The sequence below is a fragment of the Thalassophryne amazonica genome, chromosome 8 (genome assembly GCF_902500255.1).
Source record: "Thalassophryne amazonica chromosome 8, fThaAma1.1, whole genome shotgun sequence".
Lineage (NCBI taxonomy): Eukaryota > Metazoa > Chordata > Actinopteri > Batrachoidiformes > Batrachoididae > Thalassophryne > Thalassophryne amazonica.
Window position 1 is genome coordinate 44606491 of NC_047110.1, and position 24105 is coordinate 44630595.

Genomic DNA, 24105 nt, shown 5'->3' on the forward strand with positions numbered 1-24105 from the left:
CAATACAGATAAACTGAAGGCTGCTATCAAAACAACCTGGCTTCCACAACACCTCACCAGTGCCACAGGCCGGTTAGGGACATACTTTTCAGTAGGCCAACATTTCTGTATTAAAAATGCGTTTTTTATTGGCCTTTTATTTTTTGAGATATAGAATTTTGGGTTTTCATTAGTTGTAAGCATTAACCATAAAAAAAACCCGCTTAAAATATATCACTCAGTGTGTTATGAATCTATATAACATATGAGTTTCACCTTTTGAATTAAATTACTGAAATAACTTTTTAATGATGTACCAGTATGGCTCCATATATAGATATGTTGATGACGACACGCTCGGGGCGGGGTTATGTCGCTGGAGTTCACTTCCTGGTTCTCTGTCCTGCTTCGCTTCGCCTTATCAGCTGCTTCAACTCACTTTCCAACGAAAGACATCATGTCACATCAAACGGGCATTGGGGGTAAATAAGGATGTTTTATTTTCGTTGTCTCGTTTTCTTTGGAAGCATGTGATTCTTTGTCTACCTTTATTTGCCTTCAGCAGATTACTGTAACCGAACGTTTGTGTTAGCCAGTCCCGGGTAGCTTTGTGCTAATTTTCTGGAGGACTTTTAAGACTGCAACACAAATCTTTTAAGTTTTTTTTTTTTTCAGCTTTCGCGTACCCGACCCGCGGTGCGTCTGTCTTTCCAGTATGTCTGAGCTTCTTCCGCGGAGGTTAAACGTTGTGTTGAGCCCTTTAAGCAGACGGGCGACGCCTTCATTGTGCTGCTGGCCTGACAGATACAGACCCGGTGCTTCGGATCAGGTTCACTATCTGGCAGCTACAGATGTTCAACACCTGAGAGTTTTGCTCCATGAATGTCGAGCAAATCTCAAAATATAATTATATCAGCTTTTTGGAGCTTGTCGTTTTGTATATAGTAAAAGTGGAGAGTGATATGTTGTTACAAACAGTATTAGAAATCGTGTCAACTCCACTTGTAACTGCAGAATGAGTCAAAGGCACACCGGTCACTTTTTTACTACCGTGGCTTTTAGTAGTGGAAAGTATGAGTATATTTAAACATGTACTCTTTGAAAGTTCAAATCTGAGGCATTTTCTTTGAGTATTCCATTACTTTACACTTATACTCCACTACATTGTCAAAGGAATGTTACTAGTTAGTCTGGATTCAGCTAATAATGCAAAATGTAATCATTGAATTATGTTTTATGGATTCGAATTAGTCCACATGTACCAGCTAAACGTTACAATGATGAGCACCTAATGCACCACTAATTATCCAGTTATAGATGTTTCAGGCTTGCTTGATAGTTGGGGCATTAGCTTTGGTCTGCACAGGAAATGTGCCGTACCCTTCCAGAAATGCTCATTAGTTGTGCAAAATATTGCCCTTTTGATCATTGGTTAAAAACAAAAAAAAATCCACTTGATTTGTTCTTTCTGTTAGTGGAAACATAACAAAGTGACACAGAGTGTTGTGATCCAGAACCGGCAAAGTGATCCATTTCCGGCAAATATTTGCACCACACATAATGTGACTTCACACTTTAAGTAGAAGGGCTACACTATCCAGACTTCTTCAGGTAGATAACATCCAAATATAGCCAATACAACAATACACAATAAAGGACATTCAGTTGCATTACAGCTCCGTATAGCGGGACTTTAAAAAAGGTGATCCGGAACTGGGCAACCATCTGTATTGTCTACACAACTGGTTGACATGGACAAACTTACTCACTCACCCACTCATGTACATTTTTGATGTTTAAGCCCAGAAGGGAAGAATTTCTAAGAAATTCATATATGAGCCACTACTCACCAATTCTTCCAGTTTGATCAGGGTCACTGTGTTTGAATTTCTCGTTGCAGTTTTACCTCCTGCTACGTCACGCGACGATCATAATTGAGATTTCTTCACGGAATGACCCAAAATAGAAAGAATTCAACATGACGCCAGACGTCATGTCGGCAGTGATAACGTAAGCTGTTCTGAAGCAGAGCAGACCAGAAGCATGAATGTGCAATAAAGCGCCAAACACGCACCTGCACGTCCACGCCGTCTCCCACGGACGCTCGCGCACCACCGCTCCCCGGCCACATCAAAGCCACCGCGGTGCTTTGATCATCCTAAAAGAGCCGCGGACACGCACAGGCTGCGGAGGGATTATCCATACGACCTGTTGTTACACAACAGAGGAAACCCCGAACCCTGTCATCCTGCTGGATGTCCATGCGCCGGAGGGTGAGCTCAGGCGGGCGGAGCTTATCGTTATCCCCGGGCGGTGCAGTTTGTGTGATGTTGAAGGGAGACGGAGACAGCTGGAAACACAAAACACGCACAGCATCAACTCACTTCGTCAAATTAGACACAATGCACAAAACATCCCCCGATCTCACCTTTCAATTCAAAATGCAATTATTATTATTATTATTATTATTGTGATTATTATTATTATTATCTGTCTGTGAAAAATTTTAGGCAACCCGAGTTAGAATGCCCCACCCCCTGGCATGTCAACACAACATCAGTTCCAGCCGCGGAGATACGTCACTTCCGGCGAAGTGTCGAATTCGTACTTCTGCGACTGGCCGCCTGATAAAAACAAACTCGGGCTGTATTGATTGTCTACTGAAATCAGCTGGTTTTGTTTTGTCTCTAATTTGCTTCTAACAACCAGCTGGCAGCTCTTACTGCCTGAAAGGGTGAGATTTATACACCAAGCCGAGCTGAAATGAACCATTGTACATTAAATTGACTTAATTGACGAGTCTGACCCCTTTGGAAAGTGACCAAATTACATATGTATATTTGTATTGCGGTCGGCGATGTTTTCATCAGCCAAAAACGGCCACCAGAAGGCGGTCGGGTAAAGTCCGCGGCAACCCATATTTTATATAATACAAAATAATAACTTCTTTGTAAATGTGCTGACCAGTATAATACCACATGAACACATTAATAGAAAACACAAAGTGATTTAAAGCACAATTACTCATATTTTAAGTCGTGTTGCCACAAAATAGTTTTTGATAGACAGATAGATAGACTGCTCAAAATAATTAGAGTAACACTATGTTCCCCTAATTATTTTGAGCAGTGTATAATACAGTTGTTTTAACATTATGTCTGGATGTATTGTCTGAATCAAAATAAGAAGTTCCATATTTATTATTATTAATATTGTGATTATTATGGTCAGGAAACAAGACAGGAAGTCAATGCATTCACATGCTGCAGGTTTTACGCTTTAAAAGGATCAGCTGCTTCAGAAGCGTAAATCATTTGTCAAAGATAAAGTGCATATTGAGTGAACCACAACAGTATACTCTGGTGTTCATCAGGGATGTGTTCTGGTTTTTACACTGTTCAAAGCTTGCATAGATTGAGTGTTGGGTAGGATTGCGGACACCAGCTGCTTTGTTTGTGAGGAAAGGTTTATTAATGTGGACTTCATGGACAACGATGTGATCTTTGGAAAATCAGTGGATGCCCTCACTGCAGCACTTGAGAACCTGAGTGAGAAGTCTGAGTGTCTGTGTTTCCGATGAGCCTAAATCAAGATCCAGGCTTTCAATGATTTCTTCATTCATTCATCACAAGTGTATTTGTGTTTGGTGAAAGTGTTGAACGTGTTGAGGCATTCACTTTTCTCGGTAGTGACACTCAGGCCTTTGGTCCTGAGTCTTCAATATCTTGTGGTCATGAAACATAGGTGTTTAACAATACCTTTCTCAGTACCAGTACCGCGCAGGACAGCGTAGGTACAATTCTTTAGGGTCTTCGTGCTTCCTGTTTTACTGTATGATTTTAAGGCTTAGGCACTATCCAGTGATCTAAAGGAAAGGATGTCTTTAATATTAGGTCTGTTTGGCTGTTCCTTGGGTATCGCTTGAATGCCGTGATGTCAAACAAACAGTTACTTAGGAAGACGAGGAGTACCACTTGCATTATGAGGAAGCATCATCTTCTACAACATCTGGGCATGAGCCACTGTGAAGGTGCCTCAGGCTTGAGGGCTTCAGTAACTCTAAAAGGACAAGGGAACATCACCAGTTATGCAGCTTTACAGTGAGTGGCACAGAAAGGATTTTCTTCCAAAGATGATGTAAAATTTGGGCTAGGCTAAATTTGATTTGTTTTGTTGTATGAAAATCCTTCTCTGCTCCACTTCATTATGAGGCTGTGAGTGCTGGTGCAAGAGACAAAAGTTACACTCTACACAGTTTCTCAAGTCACACCCACAGAAGCAGATCACTTCTTCTGGGTTGTCTGGGTGTCTGGATTGTCTGGGTGTCTTCCTCACTCGTCTCCTTCTTGCACAGTCCCTTGGTTTTTTAGAACATTGTGCTCCACACAGATTTACCATAGACTACCATACTTTTTGTATTTCTTTATAATTGATGTAAATAAAGTCCAAGACAAATTCAGTGACTTGGAAATGTTCATGTATCCATCCCCTGACTTGTCCAAAGAAAACTGGCTGAAAAAGTGATGATTATTGTAAATTCACCAAAAGGTGTCAAGAATTGTGTCTAGCATGCATTTTATGTCCATTTTTTTGTTTCACATTATAAAAGCATATTGTTTTTTTTGTTGTTTTTTTTTTGTTTTTTTTTGCTGCCAAATAATTTGGACATTTTTAAATATATTTTGATTAAACAAAATTGTTTGTTTGCATTTTTTCAGATCATGCATTAAAATGTGTACATAAAATATAGGAGTACCAACATTTTTGTCCATGTGTGTACAAATCCAACCTAATACTGTATTCTTTCTATTTTATATGAAGATATCATTTAATTTAATTCAACATCCAGTTTTATCATGCAGTGACTGTCTCAACGTGCTAGTATATATGTGCAAAATGGGCATTTCACTTATTTTACCATGAATAAGAGACCTCTGCTCATCAGATTGGAACACTTAACAACAACACGCCAGATCTAAACCTCTATCAGGATCACAAACTAAAATGATTAATCATCTGGATTAAGACCAATTACATCTGTGTACAATCTCCTATTCAGCACTATTTTTGTAGGTAATTCAAGACACTATATCGGCTACAAAATGGACCTACTTCTCTGATTGGATTAACAAAAACAAGCATAATTCCAAATTTCTGGTCGAAATGATGGCAACACCCATTCAAGGACAATCACTTGTAGGTCGCTTTCCATTTACAGCTCAAGATTTCTTAGATTAGTGTGAACAGAAAATATACTCAACAAAATATAAATGCAACACATTTGGTTTTGCTCCCATTTTGTATGAGATGAACTCAAAGATCTAAAACTTTTTCCACATACACAATATCACCATTTCCCTCAAATATTGTTCACAAACCAGTCTAAATCTGTGATAGTGAGAACTTCTCCTTTCTGAGATAATCCCACCTCACAGGTGTGCCATACCAAGATGCTGATTAGACACCATGATTAGTGCACAGGTGTGCCTTAGACTGCCCACAATAAAAGGCCACTCTGAAGGTGCAGTTTTATCACAGCACAATGCCACAGATGTTGCAAGATTTGAGGGAGCGTGCAATTGGCATGCTGACAGCAGGAATGTCAACCAGAGCTGTTGCTCGTGTATTGAATGTTCATTTCTCTACCATAAGCCGTCTCCAAAGGCGTTTCAGAGAATTTGGCAGTACATCCAACCAGCCTCACAACCGCAGACCACATGTAACCACACCAGCCCAGGACCTCCACATTCAGCATGTTCACCTCCAAGATCGTCTGAGACCAGCTACTCGGACAGCTGCTGAAACAATCGGTTTGCATAACCAAAGAATTTCTGCACAAACTGTCAGAAACCGTCTCAGGGAAGCTCATCTGCATGCTCGTCGTCCTCATCGGGGTCTCGACCTGACTCCCGTTCGTCATCGTAACCGACTTGAGTGGGCAAGTGCTCACATTCGCTGGCATTTGGCACGTTGGAGAGGTGTTCTCTTCACGGATGATGCAAAGGAGATGTGTTGCACTGTATGAGGCAAATGGTGGTCACACCAGATACTGACTGGTATCCCCCCCCCATGAAACAAAACTGCACCTTTCAGAGTGGCCTTTTATTGTGGACAGTCTAAGGCACACCTGTGCACTAATCATGGTGTCTAATCAGCATCTTGATATGGCACACCTGTGAGGTGGGATGGATTATCTCAGCAAAGGAGAAGTGCTCACTATCACAGATTTAGACTGGTTTGTGAACAATATTTGAGAGAAATGGTGATATTGTGTATGTGGAAAAAGTTTTAGATCTTTGAGTTCATCTCATACAAAATGGGAGCAAAACCAAAAGTGTTGCGTTTATATTTTTGTTGAGTAGATGACATTAGATCAAATACAGTTGTGCTCAAAAGTTTACATACCCTGGCAGAATTCTTGCTTTGGCCATTTTTAAGAGAATATGAAAGACAACACAAAAACTTTTTTTTCACTCATGGTTAGTGGTTGGGTGAAGCCATTTATTGTCAAACAACTGTGTTTCCTCTTTTTAAATCAAAATGACAAGAGAACTACCCAAATGACCCTGATCAAAAGATTACAAACCTCTGTTCTTAATACTGTGTATTGCCCCCTTTAACATCAACAACAGCTTGGAGTCTTTTGTGGCAGTTTTGGACGAGGCTCTCTGATGGTAAAGCTGCCACTGAATGTTTCAGACTTTATTTACATTAATTACAAAGAAATACAAACAGTATGGCACTTTATGTTAAATCTGCATGGAGTAGACAGCTCTCAAAAACTGAGTGACTGTGCAAGAAGGAGAAGAGTGAGGAAAGCCACCAAGACACCCAGACAACCTGGAAGAAGTTATGGGCTTATGTGGCTGTGATTGGAGAAATGGTGCACAGTGCAAGCTTTGCATTTTGCATCACTTCTCTTAGCTTCATAATGGAGTAGAGCAGAGAAGGATTTTCTTTCACCAAAACATCAAATCCAGGCTTGCATCTCAGATGTACCTTCTGGCAATTTGTAGCTAAACTTTCAGGTCTTCTTTTTAAGAAAATCCTCCTCTATATACCACTTCATCATGAAGATGGATAACTGGTGATACAAAATGGCTTCACCCAACCACTAACCATGAGTGAAAAAAAGTTTTTGTGTTGTCATATTGTTCATATTCTCTTAAAAATAGCAAAAATTCTGCCAGGGTATGTAAACCTTTGAGCACAACTGTATATCCCAGCATGCTTTAGTCCTGCCACTGCACCCTGTTACTGATGTGGGTGCCATATCTTATACGACACAGATATCACTGAATTTGATACTATTTCACTGGGGGTGCTGACAAAACATGTAACTTCCACTAAATGTACAACCTGTTTTTTTGACCCTATACCAAAAAAAGCCATAGGACCTGTGGCCTATACTCAGGCCTACTGTACTGGAAATTATTAACCTGTCACTATCCTCGGGATCCCTTCCTAAATGTTTTAAATCAAAACTGATTAAACCATTACTTAAGAAATCTAACACTGACCCCAGTCAGTTGAAAAACTATAGACTGATATCAAAGCTATCATTTTGCTCTAAAATTCTTGAAACAGTGGTTTCACAGCAGCTCGTGGACCACCTTACTGAGAATAACCTTTCTGAGCTACTGCAGTCAGCATTTAGAATGTACCATTCCACGGAGAGAGCTCTTACTAAAGTGGTAAACAATCTTCTGCTTGCAATGGTCTCTGATGCCACTACGATTCTGTTACTGGATCTTAGTGCTGCATTTGCTTACAGTGGATCATCGTACACAGCTTGACAGGCTGGAGAATTACTTTGGGATTGCTGCGAATATCTTTGCATGGTTGACATCCTACCTAACCAGTCACTCTCACTGTGTTCTGTACAATAACATCACCTCAAACCTTGTTCCCATGAAATACAGGGTTCAACAAGAGTCTGTCATCGGCTCCCTGCTTTTCTCCCGTTATATAGCACCTCTTGGACACATACTGCAATGCTATGGGATTAATTTTCACTGTTACGCTGATGATACTCAATTGTACATGCTGATAACTGCTGGTAATCTCATACACATCAAGATTTTAGAGGATTGCCTTGCTTCTGTGAAAAGCTGGATGTCAAGCAATTTCCTAATTTTAAATTTAAGAGAAGACTGAAATGATGGTCCTTGGTCCAGTGAGATAGACACCATTTTGATCAGCTTAACCTACACTCGTGTGTCATACATCACACTGACAAAGTGAGGAACACTGGGGTGATTTTTGATCCTACATTGTCCTTTGACCTACACATTAGAAAAATCACTAAGACTGCTTTCTTCCGCCTTTGTAATGTAGTGAGGATTTCTCCCATCCTGTCTATGGCTGATGCAGAGACTCTGATTCATCCATATGTCTACTCTAAGCTGGATTGTTGTAATGTACTGTTCTCTGGGTTACCTCAGTCCAACATCAGGGGTCTCCATTTGGTTGAAAATGTCAGAATTTTACAAAAAGCAGAAAGTTTGACCACATTGCACTGATCTTGGCTTTCCTTTCATTGGTTTCCTTTCTCTGTAAGATCTGATTTTAAGGTTCTGTTTCTAACTTATAAAATTATTCATGGTCTAGCACCTCCCGACCTAGCTGAACTTAATTAAATCAGCTAGGTTGATTTAAATTAATTAAGATGAATTAATTAAATTAATTAATCTTTATTGTCATTGTGCTTACATGCACAATGACAATAAAGACATTCTATTCTATTTTAAAACCTACGCCCGTGCTCTAAGTTCTCAAGACGCAGGACTACTTTGTGTCCCTGAGGTTAAAAAACATCAGCAGGCCACAGAGCCTTCTCTTATTGTGTGCATGTCTTGTGGAATGATCTCTCTGCTGAGATAAAACAGTCAGATTCTGCGGAGACATTTAAATTCATTAGATCTATTCTTGCTCTCGTATGGCTAGAATACCGGTGTAGTGTAGAACTATGTTTCCTCAACTTTAATTCAAATTATTAGCAACGGAACAGGTCTTGGCCTCACTACATCTAAATTCTGGGTCTGTTAGTGAAGCACAGGGGTAGCTGCCAGCGGGCACCTTAATAACCGCTTTGCTTCCCTGTTAATTTACTGCTGGTGAACTAATACCTTAGATGCAGTTATTTCCAGATGACTAATTCTGCTCTGTTTGCCTGTGTCTGAGGCACTGACGAGCACAGTAATGGACACTGGCCCTGCACCTTAGGGTGCGGAATTGACTTCAGGATGCCTTACCTATGCAAGACCTGGGGGCAGAGACTACAAACCAAGATGGATCGTTTTATCTCAGTAACGGACTCTGTTGTTGGTTGCTTCTCTGTTTTTTCTGTTTCTTTTTTTCTGTTTTTCCTTGCTTTTTTGTTTTACATTTCTCATCACTTGTAAAGACTTTGTAACTGTTAGAATGGCCCTAGCAGTGGGTCACCCCCCCCCCCACCCCAAGTCTGGTCTGCTTGAGGTTTTCTTTCTCAAAAATGCCAAAGGGACTTTCTCCTTACCACTGTCCCCTGTGTGCTTGCTTTTCAAACTCTTTTGGTCAAACACAAGCAGTGGAGTGGACCAACACATTTTTATTGCAAGATGTTTTACAACTTGACTGCCTAGTTCTCTGAATGAGTTTAAATCCAAGCTTAACCATTTAAACGCCTATCGTCGCATATATGCTACAATATTTGACTCAAATATGCAACACACCAAATTGATCAGTATGCCTGTTCTCCTCTCAAATTTGCAACATACCATTATTATTATTATAACATGATAACATAAAGTCATTACCAAAATACCAAAATTACTATTTATTTTTTGTGGCAAAAATGAAATTAATAATCTCAACATTTACCATCTACTTAAAGGCAAAAAACACACACAAAACATTTTTTTATATACAGCTATATAAATTCAGGTGTTAAGGGGTTAAAGTCTTAGAAGCATCTTCTTTGATTTGTCAATGCTTTTACTTCAGTGCAATAAGTTGAGTTTGGTGCAGTTTTTAAATTTGTTACTGATACCCTTTTTACTGTATGTGTTCTTGTGATGTTATTCTTTTAATGTTATGTCTGTAATCGTGCTTATTTTATGTTGCTGCCTGTCTTGGCCAGGTCTCCCTTGAAAAAGAGGTTTTTAATCTCAGTGGGACCTCCTGATTAAATAAAGGTTAAATAAATAAAATTGCTCCTCCATCTGCTGGTAAGCCACTCTTTCCCGCCTCTCACTGCCGTTTGGTCACCTCCTCGATGGCAGGGGAATTTGCTGCTGCCTTCATGGACTCCCAGTTTTATGCCATGAATGAACTGGTATCTCCTTCATTCCCAGAAAACATCCTCTCTTCTTTCCACTCCACATGCACAGCAGTTCTGGACTCTGTTGCTCCTATGCACTGCAAATACATTAAATCAAGATCTGATCCCTGGTTAAATGTCACAGTCCATGCCCTCAGGCAATGCTGCACACAGGCGGAGAGAAGGTTGAAAAAAAGACAAACTGCGAGTCTCTCTGGGTATTCTGAGGGACAGTCTAACTGACTACAGGAAGGCTGTGAAGGAGGCAAACGCGCAATATCTGTCTCTTGTTATTTCCAGCAGTTGTCATCATCCCAGACTTGTTTCAGACCATAAACTCAGTTGTAAACCCATGTACCTCTGTTTTGACGGACGCTACAACCACGACCTGTGAGCAATTTCTTCAGTTTTTCATTGACAAAGTCTCATCAGTCAGACAGAATGCTGATCAGAAATGTAATGTTGAAATGTTTGTTACTTGTGCACATTCTGCTGCGCTCGAGCAGTTTGAGAACGTTCCTCTTTCATCCCTTAGTGAAACACACAAAATCCACAAGTTGCCCTTTAGATGCTGTTTCAGCTAAGGTGCTGAAGGAGGTTTTTAATACTGCTGGGGTGGGTCTCCTAACTTTTATCAACACTTGTCCTTAGTTCAGGTTTGTTCCAACTGCTTTAAACATGCTGTAGTTTGACCCCCTTCTTAAAAACTCACCTTGACTCATCAGTTTTATCCAATTTAAGACCTGTGTAACATCCGCCATTTCTGTCTAAGGTTTTACAAAAGGTTGTCTTTATACAGTTTTACAGTCATTTTTAGATGACAATCAGATCTTTGAAAAATTCCAGTCTCTATTTAGATCGCAACACAGCGCTGAGTTGGCACTTTTAAAAATTCATAACGACATCAGTCACTTTGGTCTGTGGATACAGGGATCCTGCTGTGCTGGTCCTCTTGGACCTCACAGCAGCCTTTGATACTGTTTATCACACAGTACTTGTTTCCCATTAGAACATCGTATTGGTATTCAAGGTACTGCACTTAAGTGGTTAAATTGTATTTGAACTGAAAGGAGGTTTTCTATTATGATTGGTGACCTCTCCTCCTCAACCACTCCCCTGTGTTGTGGAGTGCCACAGGGTTCGATTCTTGAGCCAGTTCTATTTTCTTTGTACATTTTGCCTTTGGGTTGTGTGGGCCGCTGAAGAGGAGGTACTGCTGGCCCACCACCACCAGAGGGCGCCCTGCCTGGAGTGCGGGCTCCAGGCACCAGAGGGCGCCGCCGCCCCACAGGAGCAGCCTCGGTAACAGCTGTCACCCATCACCTGAGACAGCTGACGGCAATTATCACTGGGGTATATCAGCAGGACGGCATCTCCACCTCATCGCCGAGATATCGTTTCTACCGGAGAGGTAACATATCGAAGCATACAGAGTACATATTTTTGACTGAGCTAGTTTATTGGATTACTGTTCCAACGAGAGGTGGAGGTACCTTTCCTGCCGTTCGGAGTTCTGGGTGCAAACGCGCCCCCATCTAACTGTTCTTTTTCCCTCGCCAGCAGTACCAGGTCCGACACGCAGAGGCAGCGGCCACCTGGGAGTTCGGGACTTGGCGGCTCCAGTATTCCCGGGTCCTGTGGCGGAGGAAGCCGTGTGGTTCCGGTCTTACCTTGGAGAGGCGTCTCCTATCTTCGAGCCTGCCCACACGACACTTTTGTGTATTGACTGTTGTCCATTTCTGTAATTGGTTGTATTCGTTGTGCACATTCATAACAGTAAAGCATTGTTATTTTGACTTACTCCATTGTCCGTTCATTTGCGCCCCCTGTTGTGGGTCCGTGCTCCTACACTTTCCCAACAGGATATCTCGGCCAGCGTCATGGATCCCGAGGGGCGTCAACCGGCTGTTGAACGGCCAATGGAAGAACAAGGCGCACAGGCGTCCGCAGGAGGGGTAATTGGTGAGTTGCAGCGGATCCTCACCGCTTTCACGACTCGGTTAGACTTGATGGCCGAGCAGAACGCCCTCCTGAACCGCAGGGTGGAGGCTCTCGCCGCGCAGGTGGAAGCGCGCCCTCCGGGCGCCGCTGCAGCTCTCCCTCCCGTAGACCCTGTGCGTGACAGCAACGTTCCACTGGTTGTCCAACGACCCCCCCCACCATCCCCTGAAGCATACATAAGCCCCCCAGAGCCGTACAGAGGCTGTGTGGAGACGTGCGCGGATTTCCTTATGCAGTGTTCGCTCGTCTTCGCACAGCGTCCCGTCATGTACGCGACTGACGCTAGCAAAGTAGCTTATGTGATAAATCTGCTTCGTGGTGAGGCACGCGCTTGGGCTACAGCGCTCTGGGAGCAAAGTTCACGGCTCCTTCTGACATATGATGGGTTTGTGAGGGAGCTCAGAACAGTGTTCGATCACCCTAATAGAGGAGAGACCGCTTCAGCCGTGCTGCTGTCAATGAGACAGGGGCGCCGGAGCGCAGCTGCCTATGCAGTCGACTTCCGCATTGCGGCTGCGAGGTCCGGCTGGAATAGCACTGCCCTCCGCGCCGCCTTCGTAAACGGACTGTCATTGGTCCTCAAGGAGCACCTGGTGGCTAAGGACGAACCGCGGGATTTGGATGGGCTTATCGATCTTGTCATACGATTAGACAATCGGTTAAATGAGCGCCGTCGGGAACGAGACGAAGGGCGTGGCCAGGCACGCGTCGTCCCTCTCCCTTCCGGTTCCAACCGCGTTCCGCCCTCCCCACGCTCCACGGCCCCTGCGCTCCGTGCGATCACAGCTCCCCCTGCTGACGAAGCTATGGACACGAGTAGGGCAACATTTAGGGCACCGGCCACACAAAGGAGGCTGGCCCGCGGAGCGTGTTTTGTTTGTGGCTCGATTGAGCATCAGGCAAGAGACTGCCCCGAGCGGTTAAACACCAACGCCCGCCCCTAGACACTGGGCTAGGGGGGGGCCGAGACGTTCACGTGGGACACACCCACATCGCCACATGACTCCCAGTTACAATCCTTTATGAGGATTTAACCCTGAAGGCCCCAGCACTGGTGGACACGGGCTCAGAAGGGAATTTGCTTGATAGCAAATGGGCCAGGAGATAGGGTTCCCTCTGGTGGCGCTTACCTCGCCTGTGCAGGTACGGGCACTAGATGGCTCCCTACTCCCTCCAATCACTCACAAGACACCACCAGTAACTCTGGTGGTGTCGGGGAATCACCGGGAGGAGATCGAGTTTTTTGTAACTCCGGCCACCTCCCGTGTGATTTTAGGTTTTCCCTGGATGTTGAAACACAATCCCCGGATCGATTGGCCGTCCGGGTAGTGGTCCAGTGGAGCGAGACCTGCCATCGGGTATGTTTAGGTTCCTCGGTTCCTCCCGGTTCCCAGGCCAGGGAGGAGGTCAGAGCCCCGCCCAATCTAGGGACGGTGCCGGTGCAGTACCATGACCTTGCGGAGGTGTTCAGCAAGGATCTGGCACTCACCCTTCCCCCGCACCGCCCGTATGATTGTGCCATTGATTTGGTTCCAGGCGTTGAGTTCCCGTCCAGCAGGCTGTACAACCTCTCACGACCTGAACGCGAATCAATGGAGACCTACATCCGGGACTCTTTGGCTGCCGGGTTGATCCGGAATTCCACCTCCCCGATGGGTGCGGGTTTCTTTTTTGTGGAAAAAGGATGGCGGATTACGTCCATGCATTGATTACAGGGGGCTGAACGAAATCACGGTTCGTAACCGATACCCCTTACCCTTGTTGGATTCGGTGTTCACGCCCCTGCATGGAGCCAAGATATTCACCAAGCTTGATCTTAGGAATGCGTATCACCTGGTTCGGATCCGGAAGGGAGACGAGTGGAAGACGGCATTTAACACCCCGTTAGGTCATTTTGAGTACCTGGTCATGCCGTTCGGTCTTACAAATGCTCCCGCGACGTTCCAAGCATTGGTTAATGATGTCTTGCGGGACTTCCTGCACCGATTCGTCTTCGTATATTTAGACGACATACTCATCTTTTCTCCGGATCCTGAGACCCATGTCCGACATGTACGTCAGGTCCTGCAGCGGTTATTGGAGAACCGGCTGTTTGTTAAGGGCGAGAAGTGTGAGTTTCACCGCACCTCTTTGTCCTTCCTGGGGTTCATCATCTCCCCCAACTCCGTCGCTCCTGATCCGGCCAAGGTTGCAGCGGTGAGAGACTGGCTCCCAACGGCCCAGGAGACAGCGGACCTCCTGGTCCACCACGTCGTCCGCCTGCATGGGATACCATCAGACATCGTCTCCGATCGCGGTCCCCAGTTCTCTTCGCATGTCTGGAGGAGCTTTTGCCGGGAACTGGGGGCCACGGTCAGTCTCTCGTCCGGGTATCACCCCCAGACCAACGGGCAAGCAGAGCGGGCCAATCAAGAAATGGAGCAAACACTGCGTTGTGTGACAGCCGCGCACCCGGCGGCCTGGAGTACTCATCTGGCCTGGATCGAGTACGCCCACAACAGTCAGTGTCATCAGCCACCGGCCTCTCCCCCTTTGAGGTGTGTTTGGGGTATCAGCCCCCGTTGTTCCCGGTGGTTGAGGGAGAGGTCGGTGTGCCCTCGGTCCAGGCCCACCTGCGGAAGTGCCGTCGGGTGTGGCGTGCCGCCCGTTCTGCTTTGTTGAAGGCCCGGATGAGGGCGAAGACCCATGCAGACCGGCGGCGGACCCCGGCCCCTACGTATCGCCCCGGGCAGGAAGTGTGGTTGTCCACAAAGGACATCCCACTACAAGTGGCCTCCCCTAAACTACAGGACAGGTACATAGGACCGTTTAAAATCCTCAAGGTCATCAATCCCGCCGCAGTGAGGCTTCAGCTTCCAGCCTCACTGCGGATCCATCCTGTATTTCATGTGTCGAAGCTCAAGCCCCATCACACCTCGCCCCTCTGTACACCCGGTCCGGCACCACCTCCTGCCCGGATCATCGATGGCGAGCCGGCTTGGACAGTGCGCCGGTTGTTGGACGTCCGTCGGATGGGCCGGGGCTTTCAATATCTGGTGGACTGGGAGGGTATGGTCCCGAAGAACGCTCCTGGGTGAAGAAGAGCTTCATCCTGGACCCGGCCCTCCTGGCCGACTTCTACCGTCGCCACCCGGACAAGCCCGGTCGGGCGCCAGGAGGCGCCCGTTGAGGGGGGGGTCCTGTTGTGTGGGCCGCTGAAGAGGAGGTACTGCTGGCCACCACCACCAGAGGGCGCCCTGCCTGGAGTGCGGGCTCCAGGCACCAGAGGGCGCCGCCGCCCCACAGGAGCAGCCTCGGTAACAGCTGTCACCCATCACCTGAGACAGCTGACGGCAATTATCACTGGGGTATCAGCAGGACGGCATCTCCACCTCATCGCCGAGATATCGTTTCTACCGGAGAGGTAACTTATCGAAGCATACAGAGTACATATTCTTGACTGAGCTAGTTTATTGGATTACTGTTCAACGAGAGGTGGAGGTACCTTTCCTGCCGTTCGGAGTTCTGGGTGAAAACGCTCGCCCATCTAACTGTTCTTTTTCCCATCGCCAGTAGTACCAGGTCCGACACGGAGGCTAGTGGGCCACCTGGGAGTTCGGATTGGCGGCTCCAGTATTCCGGGGTCCTGTGGGCGGAGACCGTGTGGTTTCCGGTCTTACCTTGGAGAGGGTCTCTCCTATCGAGCCGCTGCCCCAACGACACTTTTGGTGTATTGGAGTTGTCTATTCTGTAATTGGTTGTATTCTTGTGCACATCACAACAGTAAAGCGTTGTTATTTTGACTTACTCCATTGTCCGTTCATTTGGCGCCCTGTTGTGGGTCCGTGCTCCTACTTTCCCACACATTTGGGGTCAATTATAGCCCAACCACCACCTGTCCTTCATTCGCTTATGCGGATGATCTGCAATCTATCTGCCTGTGAGGACTAATGGAATGATGCTTTGTCATCATTATTTAATTGTATTGTGATGTAAAGCAGTGTGTCCAAACTTCCTTTACCTGAATGATGGTAAAACTGAGACCATTGTATTTGGATGTTCTGGCATGCCAAATGCAGTAACACCAAACTCTGGTGCTCTGGCTACTTATGTAAAATCAGCTGTCAGTAATTTGGGAGAGATATTTGACAGCTGTTTGAGGTTCAATTAACAGATAAACTCTGTTGTCAAGTTTTTTCCAGCTTTGCCTCCTGGTGAAGGTAAAGCACTTTCTCAGTAGATGTGATCTTGAGACGGCCATTCATGCTTTCATCAGCTCCAGGCTTGAATATTGTAATACACTTTATATTGGAATTAACCAGTCTTCTCTTGCACGCAGAATGCTGCTCATCTTTTAACAAACACTTTTAGACGTGAGCATAGTACGCCTGTCTTGTACTCACTCCACTGGCTTCCAGTTCATTTTAGAATTGATTTAAAGATTTTAATGTTTGTTTTTAAAACTATTAATGGCCTTGCACCCTCTTACCTATGTGAAATTTTAACTCTCTGCACTTAAAGTAGGACATTATGGGCGTCTGGTTAGCTTTATTTAGATGTTCTGAGGTCAAAATATAAACTCTGGGGTGACTGTGCTTTTGCGGTAGCTGGTCCCAGACTGTGGAACAAGCTACCCCTTGATTTGTGCGCTATTCCTGACCTAGCACTTTTTAAATCTAAGTTAAAGACTTATTTATTTAAGCTGTTTTTTATGCCTAGTGGTGCTGTGACATGTTCTGTTTTTATGTGCTGTTTTAACTTTATTGTTTGTGTGTTTTATTTTTAGTTTTGTGAATCTGTTTTTACTATAAAGCAGTTTGGACACCTGCTGGCTACTTTAAAGTACTTTATAAATAAATGTTGATTGATTGATTGAGACCTCTTGGGAGCACTGTTGTGATTTGGAGCTATACAAATAAAATAAAATAAACTGAATTGAATTAATGACCATGGTATCACTGTGCTTGACTTTCCAGCAATCTGCTTGATCTAAACCACATAAGAATCTATGCGGTAGAGGTGGGTGATACTGGGAATTTTGGTATTGATCCGATACCAAGTAAATACAGGCCCTATTGCCGATATCGATACCAATACCGATACTTTTTCATATTTAAGCTTCATAGATCCAAAGGATCCAAAAGACCTAGGATAGAATTTTGCTAAACATTGTATGTGACAACAAAATACTTTATTATCACAATCAACATTTTTGTTTAAAAAAATATCACTCAACACAACTTAAAATCTGCTGAGGTAGAGGGCTGACAAACCACAATACAAGGGTGCGCTGCTCCGTATTGTGTGACACAGCACAGCACTGCTCATATGCTGCGTTCACACCGGGCACGACGTGAGCGACAGCAGCGACAGGTTGCCATGTAATCCCTATGGAACGCAGCGTGACGCCATGGACGTGAATGAAGCGACGCGAGTGAAGCGATTTTGAGCGATTGGCGCGTTTGTGGCGCGATATTGCGTCGCATCACGTCACGTTGCCCTCCTCCCCAAGTTGAAAAATCAGAACTTTTTCATCTCATCGCGCCGCGATGACCAATCAGGGACTGAATATGTAGTGACATGGAGATGTCTGGAGTTTGACTGAAGATGTGAACATGTCCTGTATCTGGTAGCAGCCTGTGAGCAGGACTTATGTCTCTTTTGTCCTTTATTTCACAATTATGACAGAGTTTTTGGAGCAAGCAGCAGCCCTGCAGCAGCGGGAGCGGAGTTTCTTTTTATTTTTATTTTTTTTACGTGCGCGTGCAAGTGAATCGTCCATGGAGATTATTTTACTTATTAACTACACAGATGTATAATAAAACAAATGGTGACTGGTTTCTAAACACAATTATGACAGAGTTTTTTGGGAAAGCGAGGAGCAGCCCCGCAGCAAGCAGCTGAGTTTCTTTTTCCTTTTTACATGCGCGCGCGAGTGACTCGTCTGTGGAGAATATTTGATTAATTAACTACACAGATGTATAATAAAACAAATGGTGACTGGTTTCTAAACACAACAAATGACAGAGTTTTTGGGGGAAGAGTGAGCTGCAGCCCCGCAGCAGGCAGCAGTTTCTTTTTTCTTTTTTTATTGTTTACATGTGCACGCGTGAACGGGACAGGAGGTCCTCAAACTGGGTCCCGCAGAGGCGGAAGGACCGCTGAAAGCGGTCGTCATCCAGACGCAGCTCCTGCAGCAAATAATGATACTCCCTGAATTGGGAACGTCTCATGACGTTTGTCAGTTTTCCACAACAACTCGCTCCGTGTGATCAAGGTCCGTCATGTTAACTTGACTGACAACCAGAGCCGGCGAGCGGAATGGAAGCTCCTCCTATTTGATGACGCACCGGGGCAAATTTTCGCAGCAAAAGCATGGCGACACACTGGGCGATGGTGGCGCGTCCATTGCCATGCGACCCCCGCAAATTTGTAGCATCTGATCGCGCCCCGGTGTGAACGCAGAGTAGACTTTGATGAAACTGCGTGCGCAGCAGTCAGTGCATGCGGGAGGAGAAAAAAAGCTTGAGTATCGATCTTTTTACACGAGGATCGTTCAATATCAATACCAGCATTGGTATCAATATTATCGATATTAGGATCGATCCGCCCACCTTTACTATGCGGTACTGCCAAGAGGAAGATGAGACGCACCAGACCAATACAGATAAACTGAAGGCTGCTATCAAAACAACCTGGGCTTCCACAACACCTCACCAGTGCCACAGGCCGGTTAGGGACATACTTTTCAGTAGGCCAACATTTCTGTATTAAAAATGCGTTTTTTATTGGCCTTTTATTTTTTGAGATATAGAATTTTGGGTTTTCATTAGTTGTAAGCATTAACCATAAAAAAAACCCGCTTAAAATATATCACTCAGTGTGTTATGAATCTATATAACATATGAGTTTCACCTTTGAATTAAATTACTGAAATAACTTTTTAATGATGTACCAGTATGGCTCCATATATAGATATGTTGATGACCGACACCGCTTCGGGCGGGGTATGTCGCTGGAGTTCACTTCCTGGTTCTCTGTCCTGCTTCGCTTAGCCTTATCAGCTGCTTCAACTCACTTTCCAACGAAAGACATCATGTCACATCAACGGGCATGGGGGTAAATAAGGATGTTTTATTTTCGTTGTCTCGTTTTCTTTGGAAGCATGTGATTCTTTGTTACCTTTATTTGCCTTCAGCAGAATTACTGTAACCGAACGTTTGTGTTAGCCAGTCCCGGGTAGCTTTGTGCTAATTTTCTGGAGGACTTTTAAGACTGCAACACAATCTTTTTAAGTTTTTTTTTTTTTCAGCTTTCGCGTACCCGACCGCGGTGCGTCTGTCTTATCCAGTATGTCTGCGCTTCTTCGCGGAGGTTAAACGTTGTGTTGAGCCCTTTAAGCAGACGGGCGACGCTTCATTGTGCTGCTGGCCTGACAGATACAGACCCGGTGCTTCGGATCAAGGTTTCACTATCTGGCAGCTACAGATGTTCAACCCTGAAGAGTTTTTGCTCCATGAATGTCGAGCAAATCTCAAAATATAATTATATCAGCTTTTTGGAGCTTGTCGTTTTGTATTAGTAAAAGTGGAGAGTGATATGTTGTTACAAACAGTATTAGAAATCGTGTCAACTCCACTTGTAACTGCAGAATGAGTCAATGGCACCCGGTCACTTTTTTCTACCGTGGCTTTTAGTAGTGGAAAGTATTGAGTATATTTAAACATGTACTCTTTGAAAGTTCAAATCTGAGGCATTTTCTTTGAGTATTCCATTACTTTACACACTTATACTCCACTACATTGCAAAGGCATAGTTTACTAGTTAGTCTGGATTCAGACTAATAATGCAAATGTAATCATTGAATTATGTTATTATGGATTCGAATTAGTCCCACATGTACCAGCTAAACGTTACAATGATGAGCACCTTAATGCACCACTAATTATCCAGTTATAGATGTTTCAGGCTTGCTTGATAGTTGGGGCATTAGCTTTGGTCTGACACAGGAAATGTGCAGTACCCTTCCAGAAATGCTCATTAGTTGTGCAAAATATTGCCTTTTTATGTCATTGGTTAAAAACAAAAAAAAATCCACTTGATTTGTTCTTTCTGTTAGTGAAACATAATAAAACTTAAGTGAGAAAACTGCTACAGTCAATGCAGGGCCTGTACGTGCACTAGCATCTGCAGTGCTTGTATAAAATTCTACTCTGCCACATGGTAACTCATTCATTTTATGTACCTGCTTACTCCAATTAAGGGTGGGTGGGGAGGGGGGACCTACCCCAGCAGTCAGTGTGAGATGCTGGGCAGGATGCCAGTCTGTTGTTGGGACTGACATGGAAACCATTCTAAAAAACAGGTTAAAATAGCTGTCATCACTTGTTTATGGTAATTATTTCATTATTGAATAATGGTCATTCTGTACATGAGCTAAATGGCTTGTGTAATCTGGTTGCTGCATTGGATTTCCAAGATAGCTTGAAGCAGTGCCTGTCAATGTTAGCTGGTAGTAATCACATTTTGTTTAAGTCTGACTTATTAGGTATTGGCCATACTAGTGAGGGATTTTTTTTTTTTTTTTTACCCCAAGATGTTCTATCAGTTTATTTGTTCTTAAAATGCAGTTAACCTTCTGGGGCCGATGCCGTCGTATGCGACGGCTAAGACCAAGCTTTACTAAATTATAAATAATTTTTGAATGATATGAGATAGAAATTTTACTTTTTTTTTTTTTTTGCTGAAAAGTTAACTCCGCAGACTTTCAAGCCAGCCATCGGCCATCTTTGTACTCCTCATAGAAGCTGTGTGATGATGTGCACAATGTGAGTGTCCAACCGGAATTGGTTCACCGTCACATGGTTTTCCAAATCCAATCGTAGGGCAGATTTACCTCACGTGAAAAACCAAAGATCGTTTTCAAGAGTGATGTGTTACTAGTTGGCCCGTTGGAATAGCCCCCTGGGTGCTCCAATGAGTACATACTCAGTGCGCCTTGCGCCATTACGCACAGCGATCAGTGAAAGCAGGAGCAGACGGAGAGCCTCTGATGACAATCTCACATGCTCAAACAAAGAGTGTGTAACTATCAGGATTGCGCCACTAGTTTGCATGTGAATGTTACTGGATAACTCTGTTGCTTTCTCTGCATAAAGCACTGTTTACCACATCAATGGACAACAAAACGCATAGACCATTTTGTATATATTGTTTAAAATGTGCATTTGTGTTTATTGTTTGAACTTTTTTATTCTAGAGTCTTTCACACAAGACCTCAAATTACCTTTATAAAGTGTCAAAACAGTTTATTATAGTTTGCTATGTGTTTTGAATAAATGTCTAGAAAATTATTTTTCGCTTTATTTTTTCCTTGCCTGTTTTTGATTGTAAACCTTATTACACTTATAAAACACAACAAAAACATATATATTCTGAAAGCACAGGTTGTCCTGAAAAAAAAAAAACTTGATTGTGGGATGCAGGGAGAGCTGTTAACAGCAATAATAAAACATTTATCCCAGGCGAGTGAACTGTCCAAAAATGCCCTCGGACCCCAGAGGGTTAATGATAAATTAATGTGGTGTTTTCATATATGTGAATATCCAGGTTTATTAGTTTGATTTGTGTGTGAGAATGCGTCAACCTTTTCTACAGAGGTTTTCAAAATTTGTCAAACCAAGAATTTATTATTAGAGCTGCAGTGATTAGTCATTTAATTGATTTCAAGGATGCATCACTTAGTCATTTAAACAGTCATTGATAAAATGTACATGAACCTTTGTCGTTTTCCATCTGCAGACATGAGTATTCTGTTTCTGGATTTTCTGTTCCTATAAGTATGTTTGGATTTTTAAACTGATCACCTTGGTCTCTGTACTATGAATGGGTAGTTTATTTCTTCACTTTATTGTATTTTATACACGGAATGATGAAAGATAATATAATTTAGTTTTAGCATAACACCCCCCCCCCCCCCCAAAACAACAGCAGCAACAACAACAAAAAAAATTAATAACCCCCACTTTATACATCCCCATGCTGGAACCATACCTATAGAGCAGTGATTTTTCAACCTTTTTTGAGCCGCGGCACCCTTTTTATATTTACAAAATCCTGCGGCACACCACCAACCAAAATAATATTATAATGCTATTACCTCTGCTTTTGCGCAAAACCCAATTATCGTAATAGAAAATCAATACAGAAAACACCGCATTTCGAAAATCCTCAAGCATTTTGCGCTCTGATCTCAAGTAGGGCTGTCACGATTAGGAATTTATGGAGACGATTAATTGTCAGACAAATAATTGCGATTGACGAATATATTGTCTATTTTTTTTCTTTTTTTTCCCCTTCTTTATATTCTACTATTGTAGTATAATTACACAACTCTGGAAGAACGTTTGGCTTCTGTGAGTGGAGAAACTGGGAATGGTGCAACATTTTTATTTTTATCTTCATTTTACATACAGTCCCAACTTTTTCTGATTTGTGGTTGTTTCTGTTGCATTTCTGAAATTGTTTCTCCTCATCAGTCACGTTTTGTGCTTAAACACTGCATTAAGCACAAGATTGAACAAATAAATACCTTTGGAAAATAACAGCTGTTAAAGTTCAGAGTTCTCACCTGCTTTTTGTGATCTCTGCGTCTGAACATTGTTTTTTTTTTTGTGGCTCAGTTCATTCATATATTCTCATTTTTTAAATATGTTTTTAAAGATATTTGACCATTTATTTCATCTCATGATCTCATAAATTCAGCATACGACGCGCACATGGTGTGAACAGGAAGGTAACGGTAGAATCACACCTTTAGAGAAAGTTCAGAGAGAAGTAAAGGCAGCTTCATGTTTCCGTTTTGTTAACGTTCACTTGGGTTAAAATCCTCTCTCTGCTCCGCGCTCGCTGCGCACTGAACGTGTCGCGCCTGCATTCAGGAATCTCCCTCACCTACCCCCTCCCTCGCAGTCTGCAGCCTGTTAACTCCGCGCGCGTGCACACACAGGCACTGACACACACACCAACAGCTCCGCATTTTAGACGGCTTTTGAAGGAGACGGCACTGTTTTAATCGGCCGTCAGCCTCCTTGTTATTGTCCCGCCTTAAGACGAGAGCGAGGCTGCAGCACGTTTGAGATTCAGATTCTGAGTCGTTTTATGCTTTGTGGATAAAATAATAATTCACGGTAATCGCGAATATGAAAAATACCCACGGCACCCCTGACGATCGATCACGGCACCCTAGGGTGCCGCGGCACCCCGGTTGAGAATCACTGCTATAGAGAGAAATGAAAGGATGCGACAAAGGATTCAGTTTTAGAAGCATTTAGTTCAATAAAAATGTCTTAATTCACCAATGCATTTGGTAGTTGTGATGGGTTATTGGAATTCCTGAAGCTTGCATTTGGAAATCTACACTCAAAGGAGCATGTGTTTTTCAAAGTAACTGGAAATTTAACCCCTTTGTCTCCTTTACAGCGGCTGACGATGTGAAGGACATCTTTGCCAGTGCCAAAGGTGGAGACCAATATCGAGTCTTAAAGATTGTCATAGAGGATGGTAAGCAGTGTGCCAGTGTTTACTTTTACACTTCTACCATCATCTGAAAAAAGTTGCAATTATATAATGACTGCTAAAAATGTGATTCACACATCTGCCTTCCAGAGCAACTAATGATGCACACCACCAGGAAAGCATCAAAAAAGTGGGACCAGGAGTATGACACCCTTGTGCTGCCCCTCCTTGATGAGGACATGCCCTGTTACCTCCTATATCGGCTGGACTCCATTAACAACCAGGGCTTTGAGTGGATCTTCCTGGCATGGGTGCCAGAATCCGCTGCT

The 24105-nt window shown here is 43.7% G+C and overlaps 1 protein-coding gene across 2 annotated transcripts in view; it reads left to right on the plus strand.

The window, feature by feature from the left end:
- Positions 1-324: 324 nt before the first annotated feature.
- Positions 325-24105, plus strand: part of twf1a (twinfilin actin-binding protein 1a) — a 46242-nt gene continuing 22461 nt past the window's right edge. The window contains exons 1-3 of one of the 2 annotated variants that reach the window (XM_034176089.1): positions 325-461; positions 23741-23821; positions 23927-24105. In XM_034176089.1, the coding sequence (XP_034031980.1) occupies positions 350-461; positions 23741-23821; positions 23927-24105 (372 nt within the window). In that variant the 5' untranslated portion in view covers positions 325-349. Of the gene's footprint in view, positions 462-19293; positions 19379-23740; positions 23822-23926 lie in introns of those variants that run through there. The other variant, XM_034176090.1, reaches the window with a different exon arrangement.